Consider the following 26,119-nt stretch of genomic DNA (forward strand, 5'->3'; position numbering starts at 1 on the left):
CTCCCAATAACTATAATCAAGTTTCCCATCTAACTTGGGACCGGACCACACAATATTGAAAGTGTTTGTCATACTGACTCTATGAATAACAACTATGTGAGAACTCTCCCACACCTCACAAACTCTCAGACAGGCGCTGGATTAACCAGATACCAAATGTAAGTATAATACTCACACTATATTGGCCCTAGGATCATCACTCATATAATGACACTATCATATTTTCATCTCTCAAACTCACTAACACTCATAAAACAAAGGAGAGAATTTTCATATTTCAAAACATATACATTTCGTTATGGAACACACATAATACATAAGGCATATATGCCTTTATATAGGCAATGCTTCCTACTAAAATAATAATTTATGAATTACAACTCAATTTTGTAATGACTACTATTTTATGAGTTGGCTTCATGAATTTTATTTCAACTTGTATTCATGTAGTTTCTATAATCTTCTAATTTAGGTTGCTTGGTCTTCAATTTCAATTCAATTTGATTTTGAATTTCTTCAATGTTGTAGAATGTTGTAATTGTACTATTCTCTTGAATGTTCTTCAAAAATTTTCAAGCTTCCAATATTTATTCTAGTGATGCAAGTTGATTTATTATGAATTAACAATGGGTGCTACTCCAACTCTCTCCCTTATATCTTCATTCCTTATTTTATCCAATCGCGTATGACCACTCATCCATCTCAACATCTTCATCTCTGCCACACTCATCTTATGTTCGTGCTCCCTTTTAGCCGTCCAACATTCCGTACCATACAGCATAGCCGGTCTTATAGCGGTGCGATAAAATATCTCAAATAAATTATTTAATTAGTAAAAGTAATTGTCTACAGGGATGAGAAGACTAATTAATCAAGATTAATACTATACATTCTTAATGCATGATGGGGATCTTGAGCTGTATAATATCAAATATGGGAGTTCTACAATATAAACACTTGTAAGCTACAAAGATATGAAAGTTAATTATATTAGAATAATGAAGGCCGCAAATCAACATATATACATCACCATTTGGGAGAAACAACCACCATGAATGATGCAGGCCAAACCCCTCAAAATTAGAAAGGACTATAAATGTCAGTTATTGACTCAAAGGAAAACGACAAGTAGGTTAAAACATAAAACTCAAGAAACCCGATTTGGGTGTTTTGATAGGAAATACATTTTTATGTGTAACACCAAATTGAAGTGTCACATCTTTTAGATTTAGATAAATCATATGGGAACCAGAAGTCAATTGGAGCAGCTATAATAAAATCCAGGTATATAAAAAGACTATACTTGTTCATACTCAACAATATTTAAAGTGGTCAATGTTTGACCACTTTTTATTTTATTTTTTAATATGGCGTTGCTTCTAATTAAAAGCATCCCTAAATCTGATTGCAAGTTCAAAGGCCTATTTACATGAACATTGAGGATGATGAGGATAATATATGTTATAATTTGACACTCTTATAGGTCAGGCACACCTGGTCCATTTCTTGTATATATGTTTCTTCTCCCTTTTCAGAGTTTTTGCCATTGTTATTTTCTGTATTATATTACACAAAACAAATGAATTAATGGAGTAGCTTGGTGATCTTCCACCCTTTCCTCTAACACTTAAAAAGAAAGGGGACAAAATGTCAAATGATCAAAAAGCATAGAACAAAAACATATCAGGTATTATCAATGCTGGTATGTGCAACATGGTTCGGTTCGTTTTGACTCTGCTGCTCAAGGAACCTGCTCATGCGTTCTAGCAATTGTGCTGCCTTCCTTTTTCCTCTATCTGTGCCATTTTGAGCCAAATCCAACAAAGGATCCATCACGCCGAGCTCTCGGGCCTGAGCCAGATATTGTTGATCTCCAGAAGAAAGATGAACCAAGACAGCAGCCGCATTTTCTTTGTTCCTGGGTGAACCATTTGCAATAAACTGTACCAAAAAGGGCACCGCCTCTGCAGCACCAATGGCAGCCTTTCCATCAGGATGGCTAGACAATATTGCCAAAATGGCCAACGCTTCATCCACCATGCTTCCATTGGGTTCTGTTACAAGTTTCATCAATGTGGGAATGGCACCGGCCCTGATTGCCTTTCCCTTGTTCCCTTGATAAATGCATAGATTAAAGAGTGCTGTTGCAGCATCTTTCTTACCCCTCTGAGTACCCTCACTTAGAAGTGTTACTAATGGAGGTATGGCTCCTGAAGCACCAATTGTAACCTTGTTTTCATCAACAACTGATAGGCTGAAAAGTGTTGCTGCTGCATTTTCTCGAGCTTCCATGCTTCCCTTCTTGAGCACATGAACTATGCCTGGAATTGCCCCTGAAGATACAATGCTTCCTTTGTTGTTTTCATATATGGAAAGATTCAGAAGTGCGGTAACAGCATTCTCTTGAGTGCGGGAATCAGGCACAGAGAGGAGACCAACAAGGAGAGGTATTGCACCGGCTTCTGCAATGGCCACACGGTTATCTGCATTGCGCTTCGCAAGAAGCCGGATCTCCCCTGCAGCTGTTCTTCGCTCTTCTGGACTGCCACAAGTCAGCCTTTGGAGAAGAGTTTCAATCTTGCTTCGCTCGGCCGGGGCATAAGCCGACACTGATTTACTAGGTTTGGAATTGCTTGGTCGTCTCGGTGGTTCCATGCCATTTGCTTCGCACCATTGTTCTATGAGGCTTCGCAAGACATAGTTGGGTGTGAGGACGGTACTAGTGAGGCTCTGCAGTGTTTTTGGGCATGTACCATGCCCTGCTTCTAACCACTTCTCGATAGAAGAACGGTCATAAGTCTGCACACAATCATAAAATGCCAATTGTATTGTATTAAGGACTGGTTTCTAAAGTATTCAAAATTACAGAAATCCATTATGCATAACTTGCAAACTTCAAAACATATGAAGCTCAATAGCATTTGATTTTAGAGAACAAAGGAAGCAAGGTAATATCCAACAATTTTGCTGATAACATGATGCTCAAATGGTAGTGAGTACTGAATAAAACAAGAGTATCCTCATCTGCAAATAACTACGAATCCCAATAAGCCTTACAAGAAAACCACCAATTTGATTCCCGAAAGATTAAAATGCTAAAAATTTAGCCTCCAAAAGATATTATATTCTCTTAAGAAATCTCAATAATCATTGCACTGACAGATTAGTTCCTAATGCATCTTTTGTTAACACTACAAGATCTCAGTGACAAGTATAGAATTCATCATTGAGGTACCACAAGCTAAAAAAACAAATTTCTCATCATTTTGATCTTTTAGGGACCAAACTAGCATTGTGTTTCTAACAATAAAGAACATCATAGGCACAGTTCAGATTTCAGAAACAAACTATAAATATCCCTACAGAGAATGATAGAATACAGACATACCTGTCCTGTTGAAACAATGACAGGATCCTTCATCAATTCAAGAGAAACAGGACATCGAAAATCATCAGGGATAACAGGTGTCTGATGATTCCTTTCATTTGTGACTTGTTTGCTGGTTTTTGAAGAATGGCCCTTTCCTCCTACAGTATCATACACAACTAGATTTTCAGTTTGAACATAATCTTTTATCTTCTTCAATAGCATGGACATCTTCTCAATGCGTCCGCCCGGATCGCCACCACTTGCGGCCACCATCTCGTGCAGGGCAAGTGACTCTTGTGTGAGATCAGTTATTCCCATCAATTCCAACTTCTCTGCTAACTGCCGAAAAACATCTGGATTGGTAGCTACATCAGTGTTATTGTTATAGAGGGACAACACATCCTCATACAACTTGGTATCAGGTTCATCAACCCTCCCTTTTGCTCTTCTGAACTGAGCAAGAACTAGCTCAACCTTGATTCATAGGTAGAATTAAACAACATGAGCAAAAAGTGGCATTGATTGAGTTGAGTAATGTGTAAGATCACTATGATGCAAATATACACAAACCTGCTCCTTAACTTCATCTGAAATGTCGAGTTGATCACATGAAACCGCCGCCAAAGACTGCTCCAACCTAGCCGAGACCTCATAGAACTTAGTCATAATTTGGTCCCTCTCAAGAACCTGCAAAAGATTAAACCTTTTTCTCAAAATCGCGGGATTATTGGAAAAAAAAAAGAAAAAGAAAGAATTGAATAAAAAGGGAGATGAGAAAAACAAACCATGAAAATCTTACTGCAATTGGCAGCGAAGGAGAGGAAATCCCTGGCGGCTTGAAGAGCGTCCCTTAAGCTCAGCAGGGCATTGAAAGTGTTGGGAGGGAGAAGAGCAGGGTTGAAGTCGCTGATTTCTTGGAAGAAAGGGGTGAGAAGATTGAGCCTTCTGGCTAAGTTGGAAAAGTGCTTCTTGAGCATAGGCCTGAAATCAGAGATGGAACGAATCTCGTTGACCAAGTCAATCAAGGTGTCGACTACTCCATCGTCTTGCTGCCCCTCCCCCATGGCGCTCTGATGATGATGATGATGATTAAGTTTGCTTAATAATAAGAATCAGTGCAAATTGGAAAAGGAAGAACAAACCACGCTCAATGACTTTTTCCAAATAATTAAAAGAATAAAATATTAATTTATTTGTTCCACATTGTGTGCCTAATTGAGATGAGTAGCAGTGAAAGTAGTTTAGTAGAAGAGAACCAGACCAAGCAAGTATGTGGGGCCCGCACTAATTGCAAATGGAAAAGAGGAGACTGAACCACTCATTTAGTCTCCATGTGAAACCACCCTCCACCGTTTTCCATTCTGCCTTAATGAAATAGTAGTAGTATATAACTTTTTGGTTAAAACCTCTTTTGCACTACTAATGCAATTCAAATATTAATTTAAAATATTAGATAGGATATGAAAAGTTGAAAACTTTCTAAGTTTTTTTTTTTTTTTAGTTTACCCTAACGGTATCCCCAACCCGACAGATTAAGGACTAATCCGTCGCGAATCTGAGTTTTATTTAAGAGTCTGTCGTTAACCAATGGGTTGCTGCATGCACAAGGCGGGGTTCGAACTCTCGACACTTACTTAAGCGGACGAGTGAACTGACCATTCGACCAACCCAAGTTGATTCTTTCAAGTTTTAACCACTATGCCTCATCGGCTCATCCTCTTCCACAACTAATTTTTTTTTTTTTTTGTAGTTTTAGGTCTCCACAAATTTTCTTTTTCTTCCTTCTGTCTTGGAATCGGAAAAAAAAAAGAGTTTTTTTTTTGGTAAAAAAAAAAAAGATTTAACTCGTATGAAACGTAACTTCGGGGCTATGATCTATTTTTGGGGAATTGCAATAAGGGAAATCATCAAATGTTTTATTTTTGAACTTTGAATTCACTCTTGGGTTCTGGACTTCTGGATTACCATTGGGCTGAAACAAAAATAGATATTTCTAGGAACCAGGATAAATAAAACGTTTTCTGAAATTCATTGTGGATTATCCCATTGGGCTTGTAACAAAATCTTAGCAGGTAAAAGCCAAAAAAAAAAAAGAAAAAGAACTTAAATAGTTAAGTACTGCCACTCTATTCAAGAATATTTTTGCTCTTCCGAGTTTAGAAATTACCTAAACAAAATTACAAAAAATAAGTTAAAAATACCATATTGTCGCCATTCTCCTATTTCAAGTTCCTAATGTCCCGAATTCATCGTTCCTAATAGTGGGGTGTACTTGCAAGGACTCCGACACTCAAGTTAGCATGAGTTGCAAGAGAAATTTTGATAGATATCATACTTAAGTGCATGTATTTGAAATAGCGTATATATTATGAGGTGATGATATTACAAATTTTTTCTATGTGTGTTGCTCTTTTCATAAGTTACTCTTATTATAAGATGCTTGATACTTTATTGTGGTCCCTTCTCATATATGATAGCTCTTAGCCTTATATATAGTTAATATTATAATATTTTCTATTAACAGTAGAATAACGGTTACAATATAACAATTAATCTCATAAAATTGAGTTATTAAGCATTGGAATGAGTTACAAAAAGTTAGCGTCCTTTTTGTAATATTCTTTAGAATTCCAAAAAATATTTAATCATCAAACCGATTTCTTAAAAAATTTTAGACTCTTAAACTCATTCTTAGGATTGAATTTATAGAAATATTTCACAACACAATCCAATACTCCATCTATGTGCATTGTATTTTTCAACTAAATAATAATAATAATAACTGAAATTAATTAATTAATTAAGAAAAATATATATTATTGGAATCCAACTAACCAACTTTGTACCAAGCCTTAATACAAGTTGGAATATCAGAAAATATAGCCGGTTAGGAAAAAGTGTGTAATCTTAAATGTTGGAGCCTAACTTGTGCTACTTGTTCGGTTCCACAATTGAACCGGACGGATCACTGAACCAAACCGGTTGAACTAAAATAATTAAGAAATAATTATGTGTTTAGAACATTCTGTTTTCCCAACGTAGACAGCTCAGTGATGAAGCAATTATAAAATTGACCAACCAATGATGCATTAGAACTGTTGTAATGGATTGCGAAGCATAGAAACATGAATGACATTGCTTGCACATCTTTGTGTTCCATTATCCACAGTTGCCTCTTGTTATACAACAGTGAAAGTTATGGAAATATGATAGATAGAGAACATACACTTACAAAGAGAAAAAGGAAAAGAAAGTTAAAGACATATAGAGAATTAGAGATAGTAGCTTTGTCGATCGATCGAATGAGATAGTGGGGTCGGTTATATTGGATGGATCGAAAGAAATTCATAGCTTAAATATATTACATTTTAAGCCTACTAATTAATTATTGTTTTTTTAGTTATTTGATGATCTGATCTATTATCAAGCAAACCGTTTCTTGAAGCATAAAAATGATTTGTCTCTCATGAGGTGATAGTAGGGTGGGTAATTAACTAGCTAATAAGCTTTGTTCAAGAAGATAATTGATTTCAAGGGCACTTAATTTGTACCTTGAAGCAATAACTTTGTCACAAAGTTGAAAACTCAGTTCAGAAATAATAATGTTATATTATTGTAATTATAGCTAGTATACAATAATATAAACTAATTATTGTTTGATATAGTAACGCTTTAGGTTAACTAAAAAGCTGAACAAGAGTCTTTTTTTTTTGTATTATTATTATTAAGAAATTAGTATAATTTGATGTGTATGCGACATGTAACATCGTATAGAACACTAAAACTAATGAATATGTGCTCAATTGAACACTTCAAGTGGCTAATGCCTGGTAGAATTATTATAAAATGAATGATTTTTATTCACTCTAATTGAGAGAGAGGATGGAGGGATTTGAAAATTTGATAAAAAAAATGTGTTTATTCTATTAATTTTTTTGTATAAGTATTACAGGTAGAGATATTTTCAGCGGATATCACAAGCTATAGTTTTATTAGTACTATTGAGAGGATTCATCCCAACAAAGATTGAGTTGTTTATTTGGTTTGCACTAGTTGGTAGGGTGAATACAAAAGAAAGATTATGTAAATTATGTGTTATTGGCCAGAATGATAATATGTATGTTTTATGTTATAAATCTTGTTCATTGGTTGTGAGCTCACTTGACAAGTGTGGTGTGTTTGGTTATTCGCTCTTTGAAGGATATAGACTATTCTAGGTACGCTTAAGCAACACTATGACAGTCGGACGGATATATTAGCGAAAAAGATGGAATGGAAGCGACGATTGGTTAATTTTTTTGCGGTTATCTAAACAATTTGACTAAAAAAAATGATAGAATTTTCAAAAATCAAAGTTTAAGTATGGTAGATATTATTAATAGATCCTTTACAAATTACGATAAGTGAATTTGTGGTGAATCCTGTAGTTATTAATAACAATACCAGAAATAACAAAGAATTGTTATTTTTTGTGTTATTAATTTTTTTTTTATGCTCCACCTACTTAAAACTTTTTTTATTTATATATCCAAGAGAGGGATTAATAGTATAATTGAATTGAATGGTCTACGGAAGACATTCATAATATGATGTGATCCATCAACCAAGGTTGCTGTTTTGACAATTATCTTTTAAAGGTTGCTGTTTTGACTACAACTTGAATGGATGGATACTCAAGAATTTTCCAAGACTATTAGTCCATTACAAAGCGAAAGAAATACAAGACCCATTCAAAATAATTAAATGGAAGACGCGTATTTTGAATTTTAAGTTCAAACCCCATTTTTGGGTCTCCTTTTTGACATGTTCACTTGCTTTATGTTTCACCCTTTTAATGTATTAAACAATAACACTTATATCATTTTCTATCTATTTTTATAAGTACTTGATTAGCCTTCTACTTGATTATCAATTATCATAACTCAGATCTTATTACATACTCTAATTAACCATAACCCCTTTTTTAACGTCAAAATCAAGTGTATAAAAAAATTATTTATTAATAAATTTAGATAAAAATTTAGGTACACAGTTAATTTTATATAAAACTTAAATTTAAAGACCAATTTTAAAGATTAATCCTCTTAACACTAATTTTATTTTTTCATATATACAACTTAAATTTAAAGATCACAAATTCAAAAGGAAAACTAATAGTTAAAATTTATTAATATATCAAATTATCTTATAGAAATTCAGGTGAAAATAAGTGTATTTAAGTTTTTTTTTATCAAAGAGAATGAGATTTAGAAAATAGATCCTCTCCAATGAAAAAAACACTTGAGAGAATAAAATGTAATCTTTTACTTTTAATTCTTTAAGTGTGATCAAAATTAAATAAGAAAGAAAAAATCATAAAGGATTAGATTAAATACTAGACAACATTTATTTTTTTTTTTTACTGCACAAGATTCCATCTCCTAAGATTTGAATCTATAATCTCTTAATTAAATATAAAAATATTATATTATTTGAATTATAACTCATTGGCAAGTGGATCTAAATTTCTACAGAGAATAATTGATTGTAAAATAATTTTTGAAGAGAGTAGAAAAATATGATGAGTTTGATTGGGCAATGATCCAAGTACTAAGTTAGTAGTGATATTTTGATATAGGAAGAAAGAGCTTACCCTATGAGTGACCTAAGAGCTACGAGGATGTAATAATGTTAGTAGCATTTCTGAGGGATCTCCAAAGCCAACTCACTCACTGCTCTGACACACTTACCCCTCTTTCTCTCTCTCTTGTCTCCAACTCTAACTCGAACTCACTCACAACCCCCAACCTCCATAAATGTGAAAACTTTCTTCCACTCTTAGATTTAAACCCAACTCCACCACCCACCCACCACCTTATCTTCTCTGCCAAAAGGGTGGCGCAACATGGGTCAGGGGATGAGTTGCAGAGCTAGTGGCAATGAACATGGTCTCTTCCGTGCTGTTCAGCATGGCGACATTGGAACCGTTTCTTCTCTGCTTCAAACACACCCAACTCTCATGCACCACACCACTGTCTATGACCGCCACTCTCCCCTTCACATTGCTGCTGCCAATGGCCACTTTCAGGTCTTCTCTTTCTATTAGATTCACTTCCCCTTTTCGATCTTCTTTTCTGGGTCTCTCTCAAAATTCCTCCTTTTCTATGTATCTGCTCACAATGTTTCGTTTCTGTTTTTGAGTTTCAGATTTTGTCTAGGCTTTTGGATGGATCTGTGAATCCAGATGTGTTGAATCGCCAAAAGCAGGTACCTTTCTATAAATGATATTCTCAATTTTATTATTATTATTTTTTTGTTCTCTCATCATGTAGGTTTTTCTTTTTTTTAAAAAATGTTGTCTTACTTGTTTTTTGTTGCATTGTGCATTTGAACTCCGCTTCAGACTCCACTTATGTTGGCAGCGATGCACGGCAAGATCGCCTGTGTGGAAAAGCTCCTTGAAGCTGGTGCTAATGTGTGTGAAATTTCCCAAATTTCTCTTGTTTTTGATTTTTTTTTTAATTATGATGAAAAGGGAAAAACTAAATGGTAATTTTTGAATTTCAGGTGTTATTGTTTGATACTCATTATGGCAGAACATGCTTGCACTATGCTGCTTACTATGGTCATTCTTCTTGCCTCAAGGCAATTCTTTCTGCTGCTCAAACAAGTCCAGTGGCTGCATCTTGGTTGGTCTCTTTTTCCTCTATTAGGCATCAATTTCTTCCTCAATTGGGAACTTCTCATGATGCTTCAAAGAATTTGAAATCGAAAAGTTGACACTAATTTCATTTAACTTTGTAGGGGGTTTGCACGGTTTGTGAATATTAGAGATGGTAGAGGTGCAACACCATTGCACTTAGCAGCGCGTCAAAGACGAGCTGAATGTGTACATATTCTATTGAATAGTGGAGCTCTTGTTTGTGCTGCAACTGGAAGATATAGGTATGACTTGGTGTTCACAAAGTTTTCTTTGTGATTACTGGCTTGAATTCGATCAATTCGCTTGTTTCGCAAGAAATCGATGATGAATTGGCGTTTGCTATACTTGCAGCTGTCCTGGTAGCACTCCTCTTCATCTGGCAGCTAGAGCAGGGTCCCTTGATTGTGTCCGGAAACTCTTGGCATGGGGTGCAGATCGTCTTCAGCGCGATGCATCTGGGTACTTTTTCATTTCTTTAACATAAATGTTACTATTAGAGATGTGTGTGTGAAAATGTCTCGTCAAAGCGAATGTTGTTTATTTTGACGGGTTTGCCCAATTAAACTTATACTTTCATTTAAAAAATGTTGCCATTGATAAATAGACTACTAGAATGGATTCATAATCTAACTGACCATGTTCTTATAAGTTTTAGTTCTTATCAAAGTGACTAGAATTGCCTTCATATTTTCATGCGGTACGGCATGTTGATGCAGGCGAATACCTCATGTGGTTGCTCTGAAACACAAACATGGTGCATGTGCAGCATTGTTAAACCCTGCATCTGCAGAGCCTCTAGTTTGGCCATCACCCTTGAAGGTAATAAGTGAGCTTAATCCGGAGGCCAAAGCGCTATTAGAGCAGGCACTGATGGATGCAAACAGAGAAAGGGAGAAAAACATCTTGAAGGGAAGTGAGTACTCTCTTCCATCTCCTTCGGACTCTGATGGAGCAGATGATAATATCTCAGAGGTAACTTTACACCCTTTAAATCTATGTCAAGTTCTTAGATATGCATTTGAATTGAGTCAAACCAGGTAGCTAATGATATGGATAGTTTGCAAATACACCAAATATTTAAGGTTTAAGTTTTATATCTTTACTAAGTTGTTCAATCATGCATAAGGTCATTATGGGGGATTTTCAATGTGAGATTTGCTTTTTGACCATAAAAACAAACCAAAGGAGACACCTTAGAAAAATCAAAGCCTTTATAGACATTGTGTTTTGTGCTGTCCCACACCATTATACTCTGCATCTACACTTAGATGTCCTGTTTAATGTCCCAATTATGAAATTCAAATAAAGCAAATGTTTTTGTGTACGCATTTTACCTTGTATACCAAGTCGACACACTTTTCTAACAGCAACAATCATTTTTTACACTCTAGTGAGAGAGAAACTTGTTATAGCTTTTGGCTTGAACCATTCTTATTGTGGGATATTGTAATGTTTTTCAGATGAGTGAGACAGAATTGTGCTGCATCTGCTTTGAGCAAGTTTGCACAATTGAAGTCCAAGATTGTGGCCACCAAATGTGTGCACAATGCACACTAGCACTCTGCTGCCACAATAAGCCGAACCCTGTCACGGCTTCCCTTACCGCACCCGTTTGCCCCTTCTGCCGAAGCACCATAGCCAGGCTGGCAGTTATCAAGATAGATTACCACGACGACTTTGATCCAGACAGTGTCGAAATTAGTTGTTCCAAGCACAGCAAGTCAAGGAAGTCCTGGAACTTCAATGAGTGCAGTAGCAGCAGCTTCAACAAGGGATTACCTGCTGCCGCAGTCGGTTCATTCGGAAAGGTGGGCAGCCGAAGCTCCGGAAGGGTTGTTGCTGAAAGTGAGTGGGTTGATAACAAGCAACAGTGATGCATTGTTGATATCAATATTTCACCAAATTGGTAAATGTTGAAGGAACAAGTTGCTTGATGAAGAAGAAAAAATGAAAAGCATGGAAAGAATGATATACTGTATAATGTAATATATTGGGAAGTAAGCAAAGTTACTTGAGAATGAAGAAGCATCACCTGCATCGATGATTTTGGGCATGATCAAAAATCAAATGGATATTGTGTATAATTAAGTATTCAAGTGAAGTGAGAAATTCTTTTTCTCGGCAAAGTAGCCAGAAAGTCTAAGATCATATGAAAATGTATTGTATTTGCTTCTTATTTGTTTCTGTGTATCAAAATATTCAATAATATCACGTGGCAATTGTTTTCTTCAGCATATTTAAATTCTTTATAAGTGCCCTTCAATACAATTTTGAGAGGAAAAGCAGAAAAGGGCCTGGGTGTGATGTGATGAATTGAATTAACAGAGAAAGAATGAGGACAAGTTAATGTGTCAGGTGGCAGAGAAAAAGTCATCTGATCTAACATGCATGTTGATATACATGCACGACTAGCATCATTGATCCAATAACTGTCAATACTGAATGAATGAATGAATGAACAGAATACAGAATAGGATCAATAATAATTTTGGGTTGAATGCCAAGTGACACTGTTCCTATCAGACATCAATAATCTGAAAACTGAAAAGGATAACACATACTCACTCCTGTCATCCAGGGCCTTGCCTATTCAAGATCACACTTTTCTTTTTCTCACTCAAAATATCAAAACTTTTAATGTCTAATTAATTAATTAAATTGAAGCTGAGAGAATAACTAATATACTACTAGTACTTTTCAGTTTTCAGTTCAAACCAACATCAATCAATATAATATAAAATAGGTTTTACTTAGTTGCATTGGTCTTTGTCTATGTGTCTGCTGCATAAATAAAATATGAATGAATTTGCACACTCAAATCAAAATATATTACTAGTAAGATGCAAAAATATCTAGATAAGTGGGTCACACATGGGACCTTGTCACAGATGAAATAATTAAGAATTTGGTAATCTAGCCATTAGAATCCAAATCAAAGTGGTTGTATATTCAAAAATCAAAGTAGGAGCGTACAATGTACGATATAATGCAATAATGCTAAACACTAAAAAGAAAAGAAAAAAGGTGCATACGTGTATCTTTGTATGTATATATATGTATGTATGATGATTAAACGAATTCAGAAGTCAGTGGATATGAATATCCATCAAATCAATCAAATTTTTTTTTTCGAAATTTTAGAAGATAAAAAAAATAAAAAAAAGGGTCTGAAAAATAAAAGCATCGTTTTCTCTTGTCCCTGAACATTGACGTTTTCAACTTTCACAGATTTGGAAAATTTTGAGTAAGCGAGCGTCACACTAGCCAACACATGAGATCAGGTTACTTTATTTATTTATACATAGTACAACAGTACTATTTATTTATTTATTTATCTGCTTCCCATACTGTAAATTTTTATTTATGTTTTTTATTTTTTAAATATTACAAGCTTTACCGTATAGGAAACACTAATATTTTTTTGAATTATAGTATCTGTGTATCTAATATTTTTTTTTATCCAAAGATAATAAGTTATATTTTATTAATTATTGAAAAAGTATTCAAAAAGTGTTTAAAAGCAAGACAGCATAATAAAAGGTGGAGATTTTTTAAAAGTACTACACTAGAGATATTCATTCAATGGTACATCGTCGAAAAACAAAGAAAAATCTTAAAGAAGAAAGAATGATAAATCAAATTAAATGAAACTAAAAGCTTGCCTCATAGAGAAGACGACCTAAACGGGGAGTTCTTTGGATTTCACGGAGCAACTTGACAGAACTTGCTAGAATGGCAAACGGCATTGAAGTAGAACCTTCAAAAATCAACTGGTTGCGAGCTTTCTAGGAGTTCCAGCAAATTATGGTAAGCAATTGAGGATTACGGTCAGCATTTTTCAATGGATTAAGCATCTCTGTTGATGCAGTCCACCATATCCAAAAGTCGTTAGGGCTTTGAAGGAGAAGACAGCCACAAAGATAACTCTAATACCATACATCTTTAATTCTAGAGCAATCGATCAAACAATGAGTGACTGTTTTTGTTGCTTCATAATAGCAGAGGCATATTGGTGATATAAATGGGATGTAGTAATGAATTTGAGCAAGCACCGGAAGCCGACCATAGAAAACTTTCTAGATAAATAACTTAATTTTATGAGACAAATTCGACTTTTATTGATCAATCCACAATATTTTCTGTTGCATATAATTAGGGCAAAGCGTTAGTGTTATATTTTATATACATACTTTGTCTTCTTGTTTTGTAAAAAATTAAGTCTGTGTCGCTGCCCATGCTTCTTAGTTTATCATGCATGGTGACATTTTGAGAATGAATAGTAGACTGGTAGGAGTAGTACACAATAAAATGTCAATGCCTGTATTATAAATGTCACGCAGCATCATTTTTTTTTCCTTTTGATTAGTACATTACTATCTTTACATTTTGGGTCGAATAATTTATTTTTTTTAACTGAATCTTAAAATTCCTGAATACCCTTATTGTACATTTCTTTCAGAAGGATAGTATTCAAATTTAATGTTGCTATTTAATATTTATTTTACTAACTTTAAAAATTTAGGTGCATCAATGTGATGTTGAATATTGAGGGAATATAAGACCTGATGCTACCTAAAAAGATAGTAATTAAAAGAAAAATGATCAACCTCTAATAGAGGAACACAAAAAGAAGAAAAAAACTTTTTCTTTTTCAAGATGGCCATAGTAATTTAGGTAATTTACTCATTTAAATTGTTATGATAAAAAAGTTACTAGATTACAACTTTTTTAATAGGAAGACACAAATGTAACTTTCTTAATTATATATAAACTTTGATAGGATATCACGGTTATATATTATTCCATTATGCTGGAATACTAGAATGGTTAACCATGGATTTATTCCATTATGCCTCCAATTGTGAGTACTAGATTGGTTAACTATCGGTGAATATTCCTTACTACCAGACTGGTTAATTATTTGTTCACCATTTATTGGGTCAGGAAAGCAAGTGAGAGAACATAAGATGAGAAGACATCACATCCAACTCAAAAACTTTAAGATAATAAATTAATGGGTCTCTCATTTTATAAACTACTCACTCTTCATTGCTTTCTTCATTTTGGGACTAATTTCATCACTACTCACACTTGCAATATTAACACATAGCTACAAATGCTATAGGCATGTAATATCTTAAAAAAAGTTTATGTATGTAGTGACAATTAAAATTAAATGCACAAGTATTTTATATGATATATCCCATTGAAAGATTTATGTCATCCTAGTTTTGTTTTGTTTATTTAACTAGCTAGTGCTCTAGAATCTACAGCCTTCAACTTTCATAGTTTAGACAATGCAAGTAGACCTAACCAATCGTGGTCCAAAACTATATTATTTACTTGAAGCTAAAGGTAAATAAAAATAATAATTAAATTAACTGCATTTTGATAATTGAATTGTGGCAGTAGGAGTATGAGTAGTAGTGGTATGCACAGAAGCAGAATAGAAGATGATAAATTTGTACACTATTGATGCAGGGTCCTCAACCTGATCCACACACACAAGCATGCAATTGCAGTGCAAAAATTAGAGAAATTTTGTGGCATATTCTATTCAAATCAATGTCAGTCTAGCCACATGAATTCTCTCAGCAATTACTACGGATATGGGAACACACATTCACCTACCGTACCATACCATTCCCTTTTTTATTATTATTATTATTTAAAAAGTCATTTTATCTATGCAACTTTTCACCGACCTCTCATCAGATGAAGCAGAATGTAACGTGCTGAATAATGACATGGATTTTCTTAAACATCAATCAATTGAATAATGATAATGTTATGTATGTATTACAAAGAAAAGAAAAGAGGTATTTCAGAGAGAAAGATCCAACACTACAATAACAATTATTAATTAAGGGTCTCAATTTTATTAAAGTCCCATAAAAGAATAAAAAAATTAGAAAAAAAGCAAGGGGGGTACGACACCTGAGGTGTCAGATTTGAGAAGAAGGAATCATGAATTGTTGCTTTGGTTTTCATGATTAGTAGGTAGTGGTAAAAAGGGTAAAACTTTGCTTTCATGTAAATGAGGGTGTCCTTGGCAAAACCGTACTTGAAATGAACACAAGAAGAAGAGAAGAAGAGAGTAAGGTATGAATTCCAGTTGCATACTTGAGACTAGAAAGGATCCATTCCCTATATGCCCACTTTGGAAGTTTCACAAATCTAGTAACCACTTTCCTAAAATATACATACATACATATATTTTGTGACACTCTTCATTTTTATTTTACATTCCTATTTACTCATTCCAGTAACATTAATTAAGATAAACAATAAAGGATAACCAAAACATTTGATAAAAAAAGTTTAATCGAAAACGGTTAGAACTTATCTTATTTAACATTATCGAAATGATAAATAAATATCTATTTTTTATAAAAAAAAATATTGGAAATTAATTTTTAATTGTTTATTATTGACAGAAAAATATCGGTTTTATAATCATAATTAAATTTTATATAAACTTTTTATGTTAATTAATTAAAACTTATATACATTTTTAGAAGACAATAAAAATTTGTTTAAATCAGTCTGAAATTATTTTATTTTGTATTTAGTAATTATCATTAATTATTTCTGTAATTAATAAATAATATTAAATGTAATAAATATATAACTATAATATTATATACATCAAATTATGAATGTTAAGTCAAATTATATTTCTCATTTTTTCACTCATCAAGTCCCATATATAGTAGTGCAATTATCTCTTCCCCGAAATAAGAGAAAGGTGAGATTCATTTGACTTAGAGAATAGAGTGGAGGAGGAGGGCCTAATCACCTTAATTATAGGAGAAACCATATGATTAGGGGATTGTTAAAGTCATAAAGTGGTGTTGTATTAATAATTAATTAAGGAAGGATCCTGTGAAAAGTGTTAGAAGGAGAAATTATTTTGAGTAAGTGTTAGAATTTAGAAAGATGACGACCAGTGTCTCCAAAAGTAATGTGTGTAGACGTGTAGTCGTTTTCTCAGAACAACCATGCTCAATGCCCGACAATTTTTTATTTATTTTATTAAAAAAAATTAATAAAAAGCGTAACGCTATTATTGTATTGTACACTGAAAATGCTCCAAGCCAAGGGCCCTAGTAAACAAAATTATTTACAGCTTACTTCCCTTTTATTAATTATTGTGTCAGCAGCACACAAAATTACAAGTAACTAAAATTCAAATTATCTATAAATTAATCCTGCCATGCTATGTCTAATGTCTAAAGTTTTTTTTTTTTTATCGTATTTAAGGGAGGCATAATTCAGTGATTAGACGATTCATAAATTTGTTTGACTGTTCTAGTTGAAGAGTAGTATGGAAATTTTAGCATGCATTCAATTGAGTGCTAAGTTACATAATTATTTTGTGAAAATCCCTGTTGTATAACCATAATATAATTAGAAATTAAACCTCACCCTATAAACAATTACATCTAAGCAATAATCTGTAACCCTTAAGCAACTCCTCCTTTGTATTATGTGAACAGGTTTTTTATTGGATATAAGTTAAGGGTTGGATTGTAATTTGATCTCTCTCTTTTTCTTTTTTAGTTTTTCACAGTATCTCTTAGTTCGGCAGGCTAATGACTAATTCGTTGCGGTATTGAGTTTCATTTAAAAGTTTGTCACTAGCCAATAGATTGCTGCATGCACAAGGCGAAATTTAAATGGACTAATGACCATTTTTCAAAATTATGTTTGTTTTTTTTTTTTGGACATTCCAAATTATGTTCTAAAAACTCCAGAATATGGATAATCACTTTTTTGTTTATTTTGTCCAGTCCATTATTTTGTAGACCAAAATATCATAGTACCCAGATTGGATCCATTATTTTGCTTCTTTGTGCTTTATCTCTCTTGGAATGGGCCGATCAAATCTCCAATGGGCTAATCTTAGGCCCAAAGATATTTGTCCATTGAACCAAAACAATAGCATGGTATGAGTAAAAGAAGTAAAAAGAGAAAAACAGTTCACCAAAAAAAAAAAAGAGAAAAAAAAAATATAATTGCACATGCTGTTTGCTAAAATGTAGTAATTCAAGTTGAGAGCCAATGTGCATGTTATATACTCATCTCAAGTTAATCTAGAATCTAATCACTTTTAAATTAATTCAGGTTGTAGGTTCACATAGGATCCTCTCCCGTAAAAAAAATAAAAAACATTTGAGAGAATAAAGTTGCGATCTCTCACCTTTAATCCTATAAATGAGATCAAAATTAAATAAGAGAAAGAAAAATAATAAAAGGTTAAATTAAACACTTGATAGCATCTATTTTTTTTTTCATTGGAGAGAATCCACTTCCGTTCACATATGATAAAAGTTAAAAATTTAATAGTTGCTTTATTACTCTACCAGTTTCCTTATTTTAAAGGATTCTTTTCCTATAAACTCGTTATCCAATGAAATTAAATAGCAGCAGATCAACTTGAGTTTCTGAAAAATGACGAAGGTCTGTTTGTATAATACCATCGGATTTGGATCCTCTAAAATTTGAATTTTATTTTAGAGAATAAAGTGTGATCTCTCACCATTTATTTCATAAGTGGGACCAAGAGTAAATATGAAAGAGAAACTATTTAAAGGATAAAAGATCACACTTTACTCTCTAAAGTAAAATTCAAATTTTAGAGGATCCAAATTCAATACCACCAATCATTTTTTGTATGAACCAGCATTTTTCTTTGAAATGAATTTGTTAATGCATAAGTTAATTAGAGAACTCTTCTCTCTCTTTTTTAAATGCATATATATAGAGAATTATTCATAGAATTATCTACTAAAATGTTTTTTAGTTTTTATTTACATTGACATGAAAAATCAAACGTTATAACATTAGAGTTCATTTCTTACTAATTACATGAATAAAGTTTTGGGCAGCTTTTTGTTGCGAAACCACTTTTGTTGATTATATGTAACGGTAGCGCAATAAATAATAAAATAGTAACGTAGATTAATAATTAATTTTAATTAAACCCTGCTACTTTTGGTGGGAATTGGGAAACATCCGCATGGGTTTCTGTTTCTGAGATGAAGTCAATGCTTCCCATTTTTCATTTAATTTCATAAACTAATAAAGTCAATGCCTTTAAATTATCATCAAGTGTCACTGTCACACCAAAATGTTCATCATTCTCGGAATCCAAAGTTCATTTCCAAATTCCAATCACAAAAATATTCATAATAACTGCTTCAATTCATTATTATGTTCGCTGAAATTTATGTACCCTAAATTCATATATACTAATTAACTAGTCCACCTTCATCATCATCCTCAGCACTCATAAAATTGAAACAAAATCTATGCTGATAATAACAATAATAACTATTAACTAAGTGCAGCAGACATATATGCATACACATCTTAATTCTTATGATATGAAAATCAAAACCGTACTAATATAGAAGTATATATGTTTTTAATGGTAGGAATTTTCTAGAAACCCTGAGGAGCTAACTGGATATGTGGCAAGAAATTAATTAATAATTAGTGAAGATGGATATCTATGAGAGCTTGATTTTCTTGTTGTTACCGCCATGGAGATGATGAAGCGCGGGAAACAAAGAGTCGATGTCTTGGTGGGAGTAATGAATAACAGAAGATTGGAATCGATGGTGATGATGATGGCGGCTAAAATAACAAGAGTATTTGGTGCGTTTCTTGTTCTTGTTTTTTGCGGGTGCAGGTGGACACTCAACCATGGCTGGGATTCTGTGTTCTTCTGATGTTGGAGTCTTGAACCCTTCTTCTTCTTCTTCTTCTTCTGTTTCTTTCTCCTTCTCTTCTGGAACAATCTTGATGGGTTTGAGAGCTCCATGAAGAAGATCTTCTTCTACTGTTTCCATGATCATGAGGTGCTGTTTCTCAGGGAGAAACACTTGAAAAAGATTGGATGAAGATTTTGCCATATGAGAATTGAAGAAGAAAGAAAAGAAAGAAAGGGGTTTAGTGTGTTGAATATGAAGAAAGAAAAATGTCAACGCGGTGTGGTCATAGCTAGTTAGAGAAATTGATGGATCACGATGATAGAATCCTATGAAGCAAGGAAGGACGATGGATTGAATTTGGAGGAGAAAAAGGAGGCAGAGAGAGAGAGAGAGAAAGAGAGAGAGGATCCAATGCTAACAAATTCTATATCATCATGCACCTCTCTCTCTAATCTCATATATATGGTTTTCCATGTGTTTTTAAAAAATATAATAATAACTAACTAGTATAAAATCTCTCTTAACTCTCTATCCTCTTTCATTTATATTCACGTGCTTTTCTTCTTAACCATGCAAATAAATAAACATAATTACATAACCATCTATATCTATATATGCATCTTGCTTTTCCCTACCCCCCATATATGCTATTCAATTTGTTCATTATTCATTTCATTTGATTTTTCTAACTATGATATATATCCTTCAAAGTAATTAATTATATTATTCACTCATTTGTAAACACTTAGGTAGCGTTTGTTTTAAGGTACTAAGACAGAGATGAAAAGACTGAAATTCAATATCATGTTTGTTAGTCTAGAGATTGGTATTAAAATTTCAGTTTCTGTCTCTAAAATTTCAGTATTTTAGTATATCAAAAAAGTAGAGACATATAAGACTGAAATTTTAATAATATTTTATATCTAAAATATCCCATTTCAATTAATTAATTATAATTTTATTTTTTTATACAAATTAAATTAGAACTTCATTTTTATTTCAATCTATATCTCTCACTTTACACCAAATACAATACAAAAACTTATTTTAATCTTTATCTCTCTTCCAAACACTATCTTAAATACGTAGGATAATTTATGCAAAACTTAAATTGTCATCAATACTTGGATATAAAGAAGAATATGCGGTTTTTACTCTACCATTATTAATTTCATTTGTATTGGAAACATACATTATAATACAATTGGAGGCATAGTTTTTCTTCTAATCCAACAAAATAATCATTCTCAGAAAAAAAAAAAAAAAAACTAAAGAGGCAAAAAATCAGTCAGATTTTTTTATATTTATTAATTATTGTAATAATTAATTAATATTAAATAATGAGATAAATTTTGACTATTTTTTACTAATATTTTTTAGTTATCAAACATTTATGAGAAAAAATAATTTCTCCAATTCATTGATAATCTAATACATCATTTTCTTAGCAAGAAAAAGAAGTGTTAGCTAGCTTGGTATAAAAGAATTGTACAAAGTTAGTAGATAATATATTTAATAATAAACGACAACTACTAATAACGATCCTATTTAAATTTTATTTACGCGTTTCCCTTCAACTTATACACATACAAAAATATATATGAGACCAATAAAATAATACAAAATATTTGAAAAATAAAAAATAATCTAAAATAGTCTACTTTTTTATTTTATATTTATTAATTATTATTAAAATAAATAAATAATTTTAAATATAATAAACATGTAATTATTATATATATATATATATATATATATATATATATATAGAATTATGACTATTAAATTAAATAAAATAGTTTTGTATTTATTGTCTTTTTAATATTATTTTAAAATAAAAAGTTCATTTTTTTTTCTTGTGGATGGTGGTTGGCAAAAAACAAACTGTATTAAGAAAAAGCAGAATCTCAAAAATGATTGCCTTTTCAATTGGTATATGTGTAAAAAAGATAAGTATGAAGTTGAAACAACTCTCATCAACTCTATGGTGTGAACTCAGATGCTAAGCTGAAAGATGAAGAGAAAAAGAAATAATGAAGAAGGAGAAGAGAGAATTTTGCACGAGAAGAAATTGGCTTTGTCTTATTCAAACAGAAAAATGTGAATCACACCATACAAGCTCTCTTCACTCTACTAACTTAGCTAATTATAGTTACATATTCTAAGAGATTTAAGTTAACTAATATTTAAGTCACTGTTCGAGAACCCGAATGGTGTTAGATTAATGGTAAAAGAAAAAAATAAACCTATATATTTCTAGTGCACATTTAAGATACTACAGAAATTTCAATGCTGCTTCAAAATGCTTGTCAGTTGCGTAATAAAAAAACTGGCTCAACCTGGCCACAGCATAACATATCTCATGTCTAGTATTTATTATAAGGTAGAGGAGTCTCCCAATAAGCTCTTATATTCAGTTGCCAAATCATACAAAACATATCCCTTGCTGTCTGCTTTTTGGCCAATGTATGGAAATTTTTTGTTCTTTTGTCTAGTTTTTTTCTTTGTGTACATAAAGTTAAAGAATAATGTAAGCACCCAGACACTTTAAGATACTCAATATTTGATAATTTTTCTTTTAGAATATGATATATGTAAAAGGAAGAAGTAAACATTTTTCTTTTGGTTTGAAGTCAATAAAAATAGCTAGATGTTAGGTGCATAATGAAGTTTCGAAAAAATTAAAGAATATTATAAAATTTAAGTTTAGCCTAGAATTAAATATAAGATAAATGATTCTTATCAAATTACAAGACTCATACAATTATTTATAAGTTGTCTAACTTGCATAGTAAAAATTTTAGATAAATTAGCTTAATTAGTTACAATTTTTAACTTAGTCAAAAAATAAGTTGTTACATAAATTAATATTTATCTTTGTCATACAACTTGATAAAAATAAATATAAAAAAAGATTCTAGTACACACACTTATACAATTTGTCCACAATTTAATCAATTTATACGTAAACCAAATGCACCTCCACACCTGGTTAATTGCATTAATTATTGCTTATTATTATACAATAACTAATATCAAATCTTCTTCGGTTTGTTTAGCTTAAATTTATTAGGGGTGTGCATGAATCGGGTGAAATCGGATTTAACGTGATACAAATTCGACCCGAAATATATATCGGGACTATTTATTATACCCGAATCCGACCCAAGAGCCGATAAAACCTATACATTTTCGGGCCACGATTATACCGGGTAAAAATCAGGTGAAAATCGGGCCGTTAACATTATATTATTTTGATATCTTCTTATAAGCTAGCATATGAAAATATCCAAATTTCTAATGCTCAAATTATTATTTGACATGGTAAAATTCACTTAGAAAAATACAACAAGAACCAACTCTTCTCTAAAATTAAAGCATAACCATAATCAATACTAATATTGTATTATAACACCAAATATTTAAATCAATACAAATAACACTATATTATGCATTAGTCTAAAATCTTATGCATTTTAAACATAAAATAATAACTAATAACACAAAATATTAAGATTTACAATACTTAAATTCCACATAAAAATAGCTATCATCCATAACTAATAACACAAAATATTAATTGTGTATGATTACCGGGTCGAGTTCGGACGACCCGAGCCATGGTCCGGGCCCGACCGAAATAATGACCGGATTTATTTTTGAGACCCTTATCCAGTTCTAAACCCGATAAAATCACATCAAATTAGCCTCTAAAGTGTTCGGGACCGGACCGGACCATGCACACCCTTAAAATTTATTACATATGATATTTCCCATTCTATAGCAATAGAAGGATAGTGCTGCATCGATAAATTATATCTCAAATGATATAATTTTTTTATACTCACTTAAAAATCATAAATTCGAATCTCATTTTGTAAAAAAAAAAAGGAGGTAGGGTTGCCTGATTGCTGAATTTCAATTGTATAGGAAAGACGACCAAGAGAGAGAGAAAACAATTCAATGTTACATTCCTTCATGTTTAAAAAATTGCTGAATACAATGGTTGACAATGATAGCAAACGTCAAATCATCATCAGTTGAATTATACATTGTATACATATGTGCACCCTGTTGAACGTTGATGTTAAAACAGTGCTTGTAGTTTTGCACCGTTATTCCTGTGAAGAGCCATATCTTACTTATTAATGATGTTCAATGTAAATTATTAATTATTATGATTAATGTAATTTAAATAGTTGAAAAACTGTATATATTAATCAATTAGAATGTAATTTAGATGCAACAAAAAAACTGTTGATTATTCCAGCATTAATATTAAATAGTAATTATTAATTAGTAAGTATGCCTTGGTTGTATCGAAGGGTTTTAGCAGGTGAATTTCACCCCCAAAAAAAAGGGACCTACTGCCGGCCATTTTCTAATGTAGATATATAAAATTGGGGAGGCACTTGAACTTAGGATTCCCTAAACTTGAATGTGAAACATCATCAAGGGAAGTTAAGAGATTAGGTAAGTTTCGTTTTTTGGGGGGATACTAATTTTAATGATCGATGAGGAACAAATAAAGTGAGTGATAAGAAAACATAAACGGGATACGGCCACATGTGTTTTTGTCTAATTTGTAATTTAGCTACTTGGATCCTTTCCTTTGGTAGTCAAGATAGAGTAGTAGTGGAGGACCCATATGTGTATGGGTTGCTTGGGTTTCATCACATCTACAAAATGATTTGTGTGTACAATGCACCTAATTAAAAGTAACGATCACAATCATGATATATATTATGTAACTATTTTAGTTCTATGAACCCTAAATTTGGGATGACATTATGGTATAATAAATATTAATATAAAGCTCTATTATAGCATTTTCCTAAAACTGACTATAATAATTAATTTGTGACTGCATGATAATAATTAACCTTTTTCTTTCATGTTTGCTTTGGTATAAACTCTTATTCTTCCGTGTTTATTATTTGTTAATTTGGCAAATAAATTTGGTTAGCCGATTAATTATCTCACTTGTTTGTTTAATAAAATCTCGCAAATCTGACTTTCATTTTGTGTGTATGTAACAATTTATCTACTAATATATTCTTAAATAAAATTTAAAAAAATAAGAAAAAGAGACAAATAAGTTCCTGATCTTTTTTTCTACAAATATTTTTGTTTTTAACCATTGAAAAATATTTTTAAATTGTTGATGTCCTTAAAAGTTGGACGGATCAGTCCCTCCGTCCAAATACCTCCGTCAGACCCAACGAAAAAGTCTGACGTGGCTCCCGTAATGCTTGTCACGCGTACGCGTGAAGACTTCCCTCTCACGCGTACGCGTACACGTCGCCATGAATTTAGCAAATCCTCATTTCTTCATGAATTTTCCACTTTGCATGGTTTTTTCCATTTCTTTCAAGCCATTCTTGTCTTCAGAACTTTAAATCACTCAAACAAACATATCAAGGCATCGAATGAGAGAAAAGTAAATTAAATTTATAGTCCTAACCCCATTACAACTCTTGAAAAGACCTATTGATATGTGTATTCATGCATTGAATATATGTTGATTGGTAAAAGAAGAGCAAGTCTTAGAAAATAAAATTAGTAGATAATTGAGAGAATCGCCCCTCAAACACTATAGAGATTAGAGTGCAAACACTTCCGATTAGGGTTCGATGCTCAATCCCTTATTCCTTACTTTCACGAGCTTTTTTCTTGCAAGTATATTTATACTTCATTTTGAGATTTGAATTAGTGGAATTCATAAATCATCATACTATCTTAGTCCTACTTGTTCATATATGTTCTTGGAGATTAATTCATTTTTAACTAAGTAGGTAGATACATTTTGCATATTAGTCGATGAACCACAAGAATGTTTAAGTGTGGGAAACTTCATGAACCACAATTTTATGGTTTATATTGTATTGAATTTGGTAGATTTTATCAACTTTTTTCACATTTATTCACTAAAATAGCATAGTTTTGTGAATTTCTCCTAAGTGTGCTTAATGATTGAAAACATGCTTTCTAGGATATTAAATTGTTAAATTTAATTTATTTTTCTCCCATTCGATGCCTTGATGTGTTTGTTTGAGTAATTTAAAATTTTGAAGGCAAGAATAGATTGAAAGAAATGGAAAAAAATGCAAAGTGGAGAATTCATGAAGAAATGAGAATTTGCTGAATTCATGGTGACGCGCGCGTATGCGTGACAAGCATTATGGGAGCTACGTTAGACTTTTTCATTAGGTCTGACGGAGACATTTAGACGGAGGGACTGATCCGTCCAACTTTTAAAGATATTAGGAATTTAAAAGTATTTTTCAATGGTCAAAAACAAAAATACCAAAAAAAAAAGTCAAAAACCTATTTGTTATTTTCTCAAAA

At 32.2% G+C, this 26,119-nt stretch overlaps 2 protein-coding genes across 3 annotated transcripts; one reads left to right on the forward strand and one right to left on the reverse strand.

Annotated features, from left to right (window-relative positions):
* Positions 1-1,445: 1,445 nt before the first annotated feature.
* On the reverse strand, positions 1,446-4,584 carry LOC130969912 (U-box domain-containing protein 13-like). Of its 2 annotated transcripts, none has more exons than XM_057895829.1 (4): positions 4,156-4,584; positions 3,941-4,057; positions 3,389-3,844; positions 1,446-2,799 (listed from the first exon to the last, which is right to left on the reverse strand). In XM_057895829.1, the coding sequence occupies exons 1-4, from the start codon at positions 4,432-4,434 to the stop codon at positions 1,684-1,686; spliced, it is 1,968 nt and encodes a 655-aa protein (XP_057751812.1). In that variant the 5' UTR covers positions 4,435-4,584; the 3' UTR covers positions 1,446-1,683. The 2 variants fall into 2 exon arrangements, with proteins under 2 accessions (XP_057751812.1, XP_057751813.1); XM_057895830.1 differs by having other exon boundaries at positions 4,170-4,379.
* A 4,422-nt stretch (positions 4,585-9,006) lies between these two features.
* Positions 9,007-12,286, forward strand: LOC130970850 (putative E3 ubiquitin-protein ligase XBAT31). The gene is made up of 8 exons (XM_057897050.1): positions 9,007-9,437; positions 9,557-9,616; positions 9,753-9,824; positions 9,917-10,038; positions 10,154-10,294; positions 10,404-10,511; positions 10,769-11,024; positions 11,513-12,286. Exons 1-8 carry the CDS (start codon positions 9,255-9,257, stop codon positions 11,924-11,926), a joined length of 1,356 nt encoding a protein of 451 aa, XP_057753033.1. The 5' UTR covers positions 9,007-9,254; the 3' UTR covers positions 11,927-12,286.
* The last annotated feature ends 13,833 nt before the right edge of the window (positions 12,287-26,119 follow it).

The sequence above is a fragment of the Arachis stenosperma genome, chromosome 3 (assembly GCF_014773155.1).
Source record: "Arachis stenosperma cultivar V10309 chromosome 3, arast.V10309.gnm1.PFL2, whole genome shotgun sequence".
NCBI classification, from domain to species: Eukaryota; Viridiplantae; Streptophyta; class Magnoliopsida; order Fabales; family Fabaceae; genus Arachis; species Arachis stenosperma.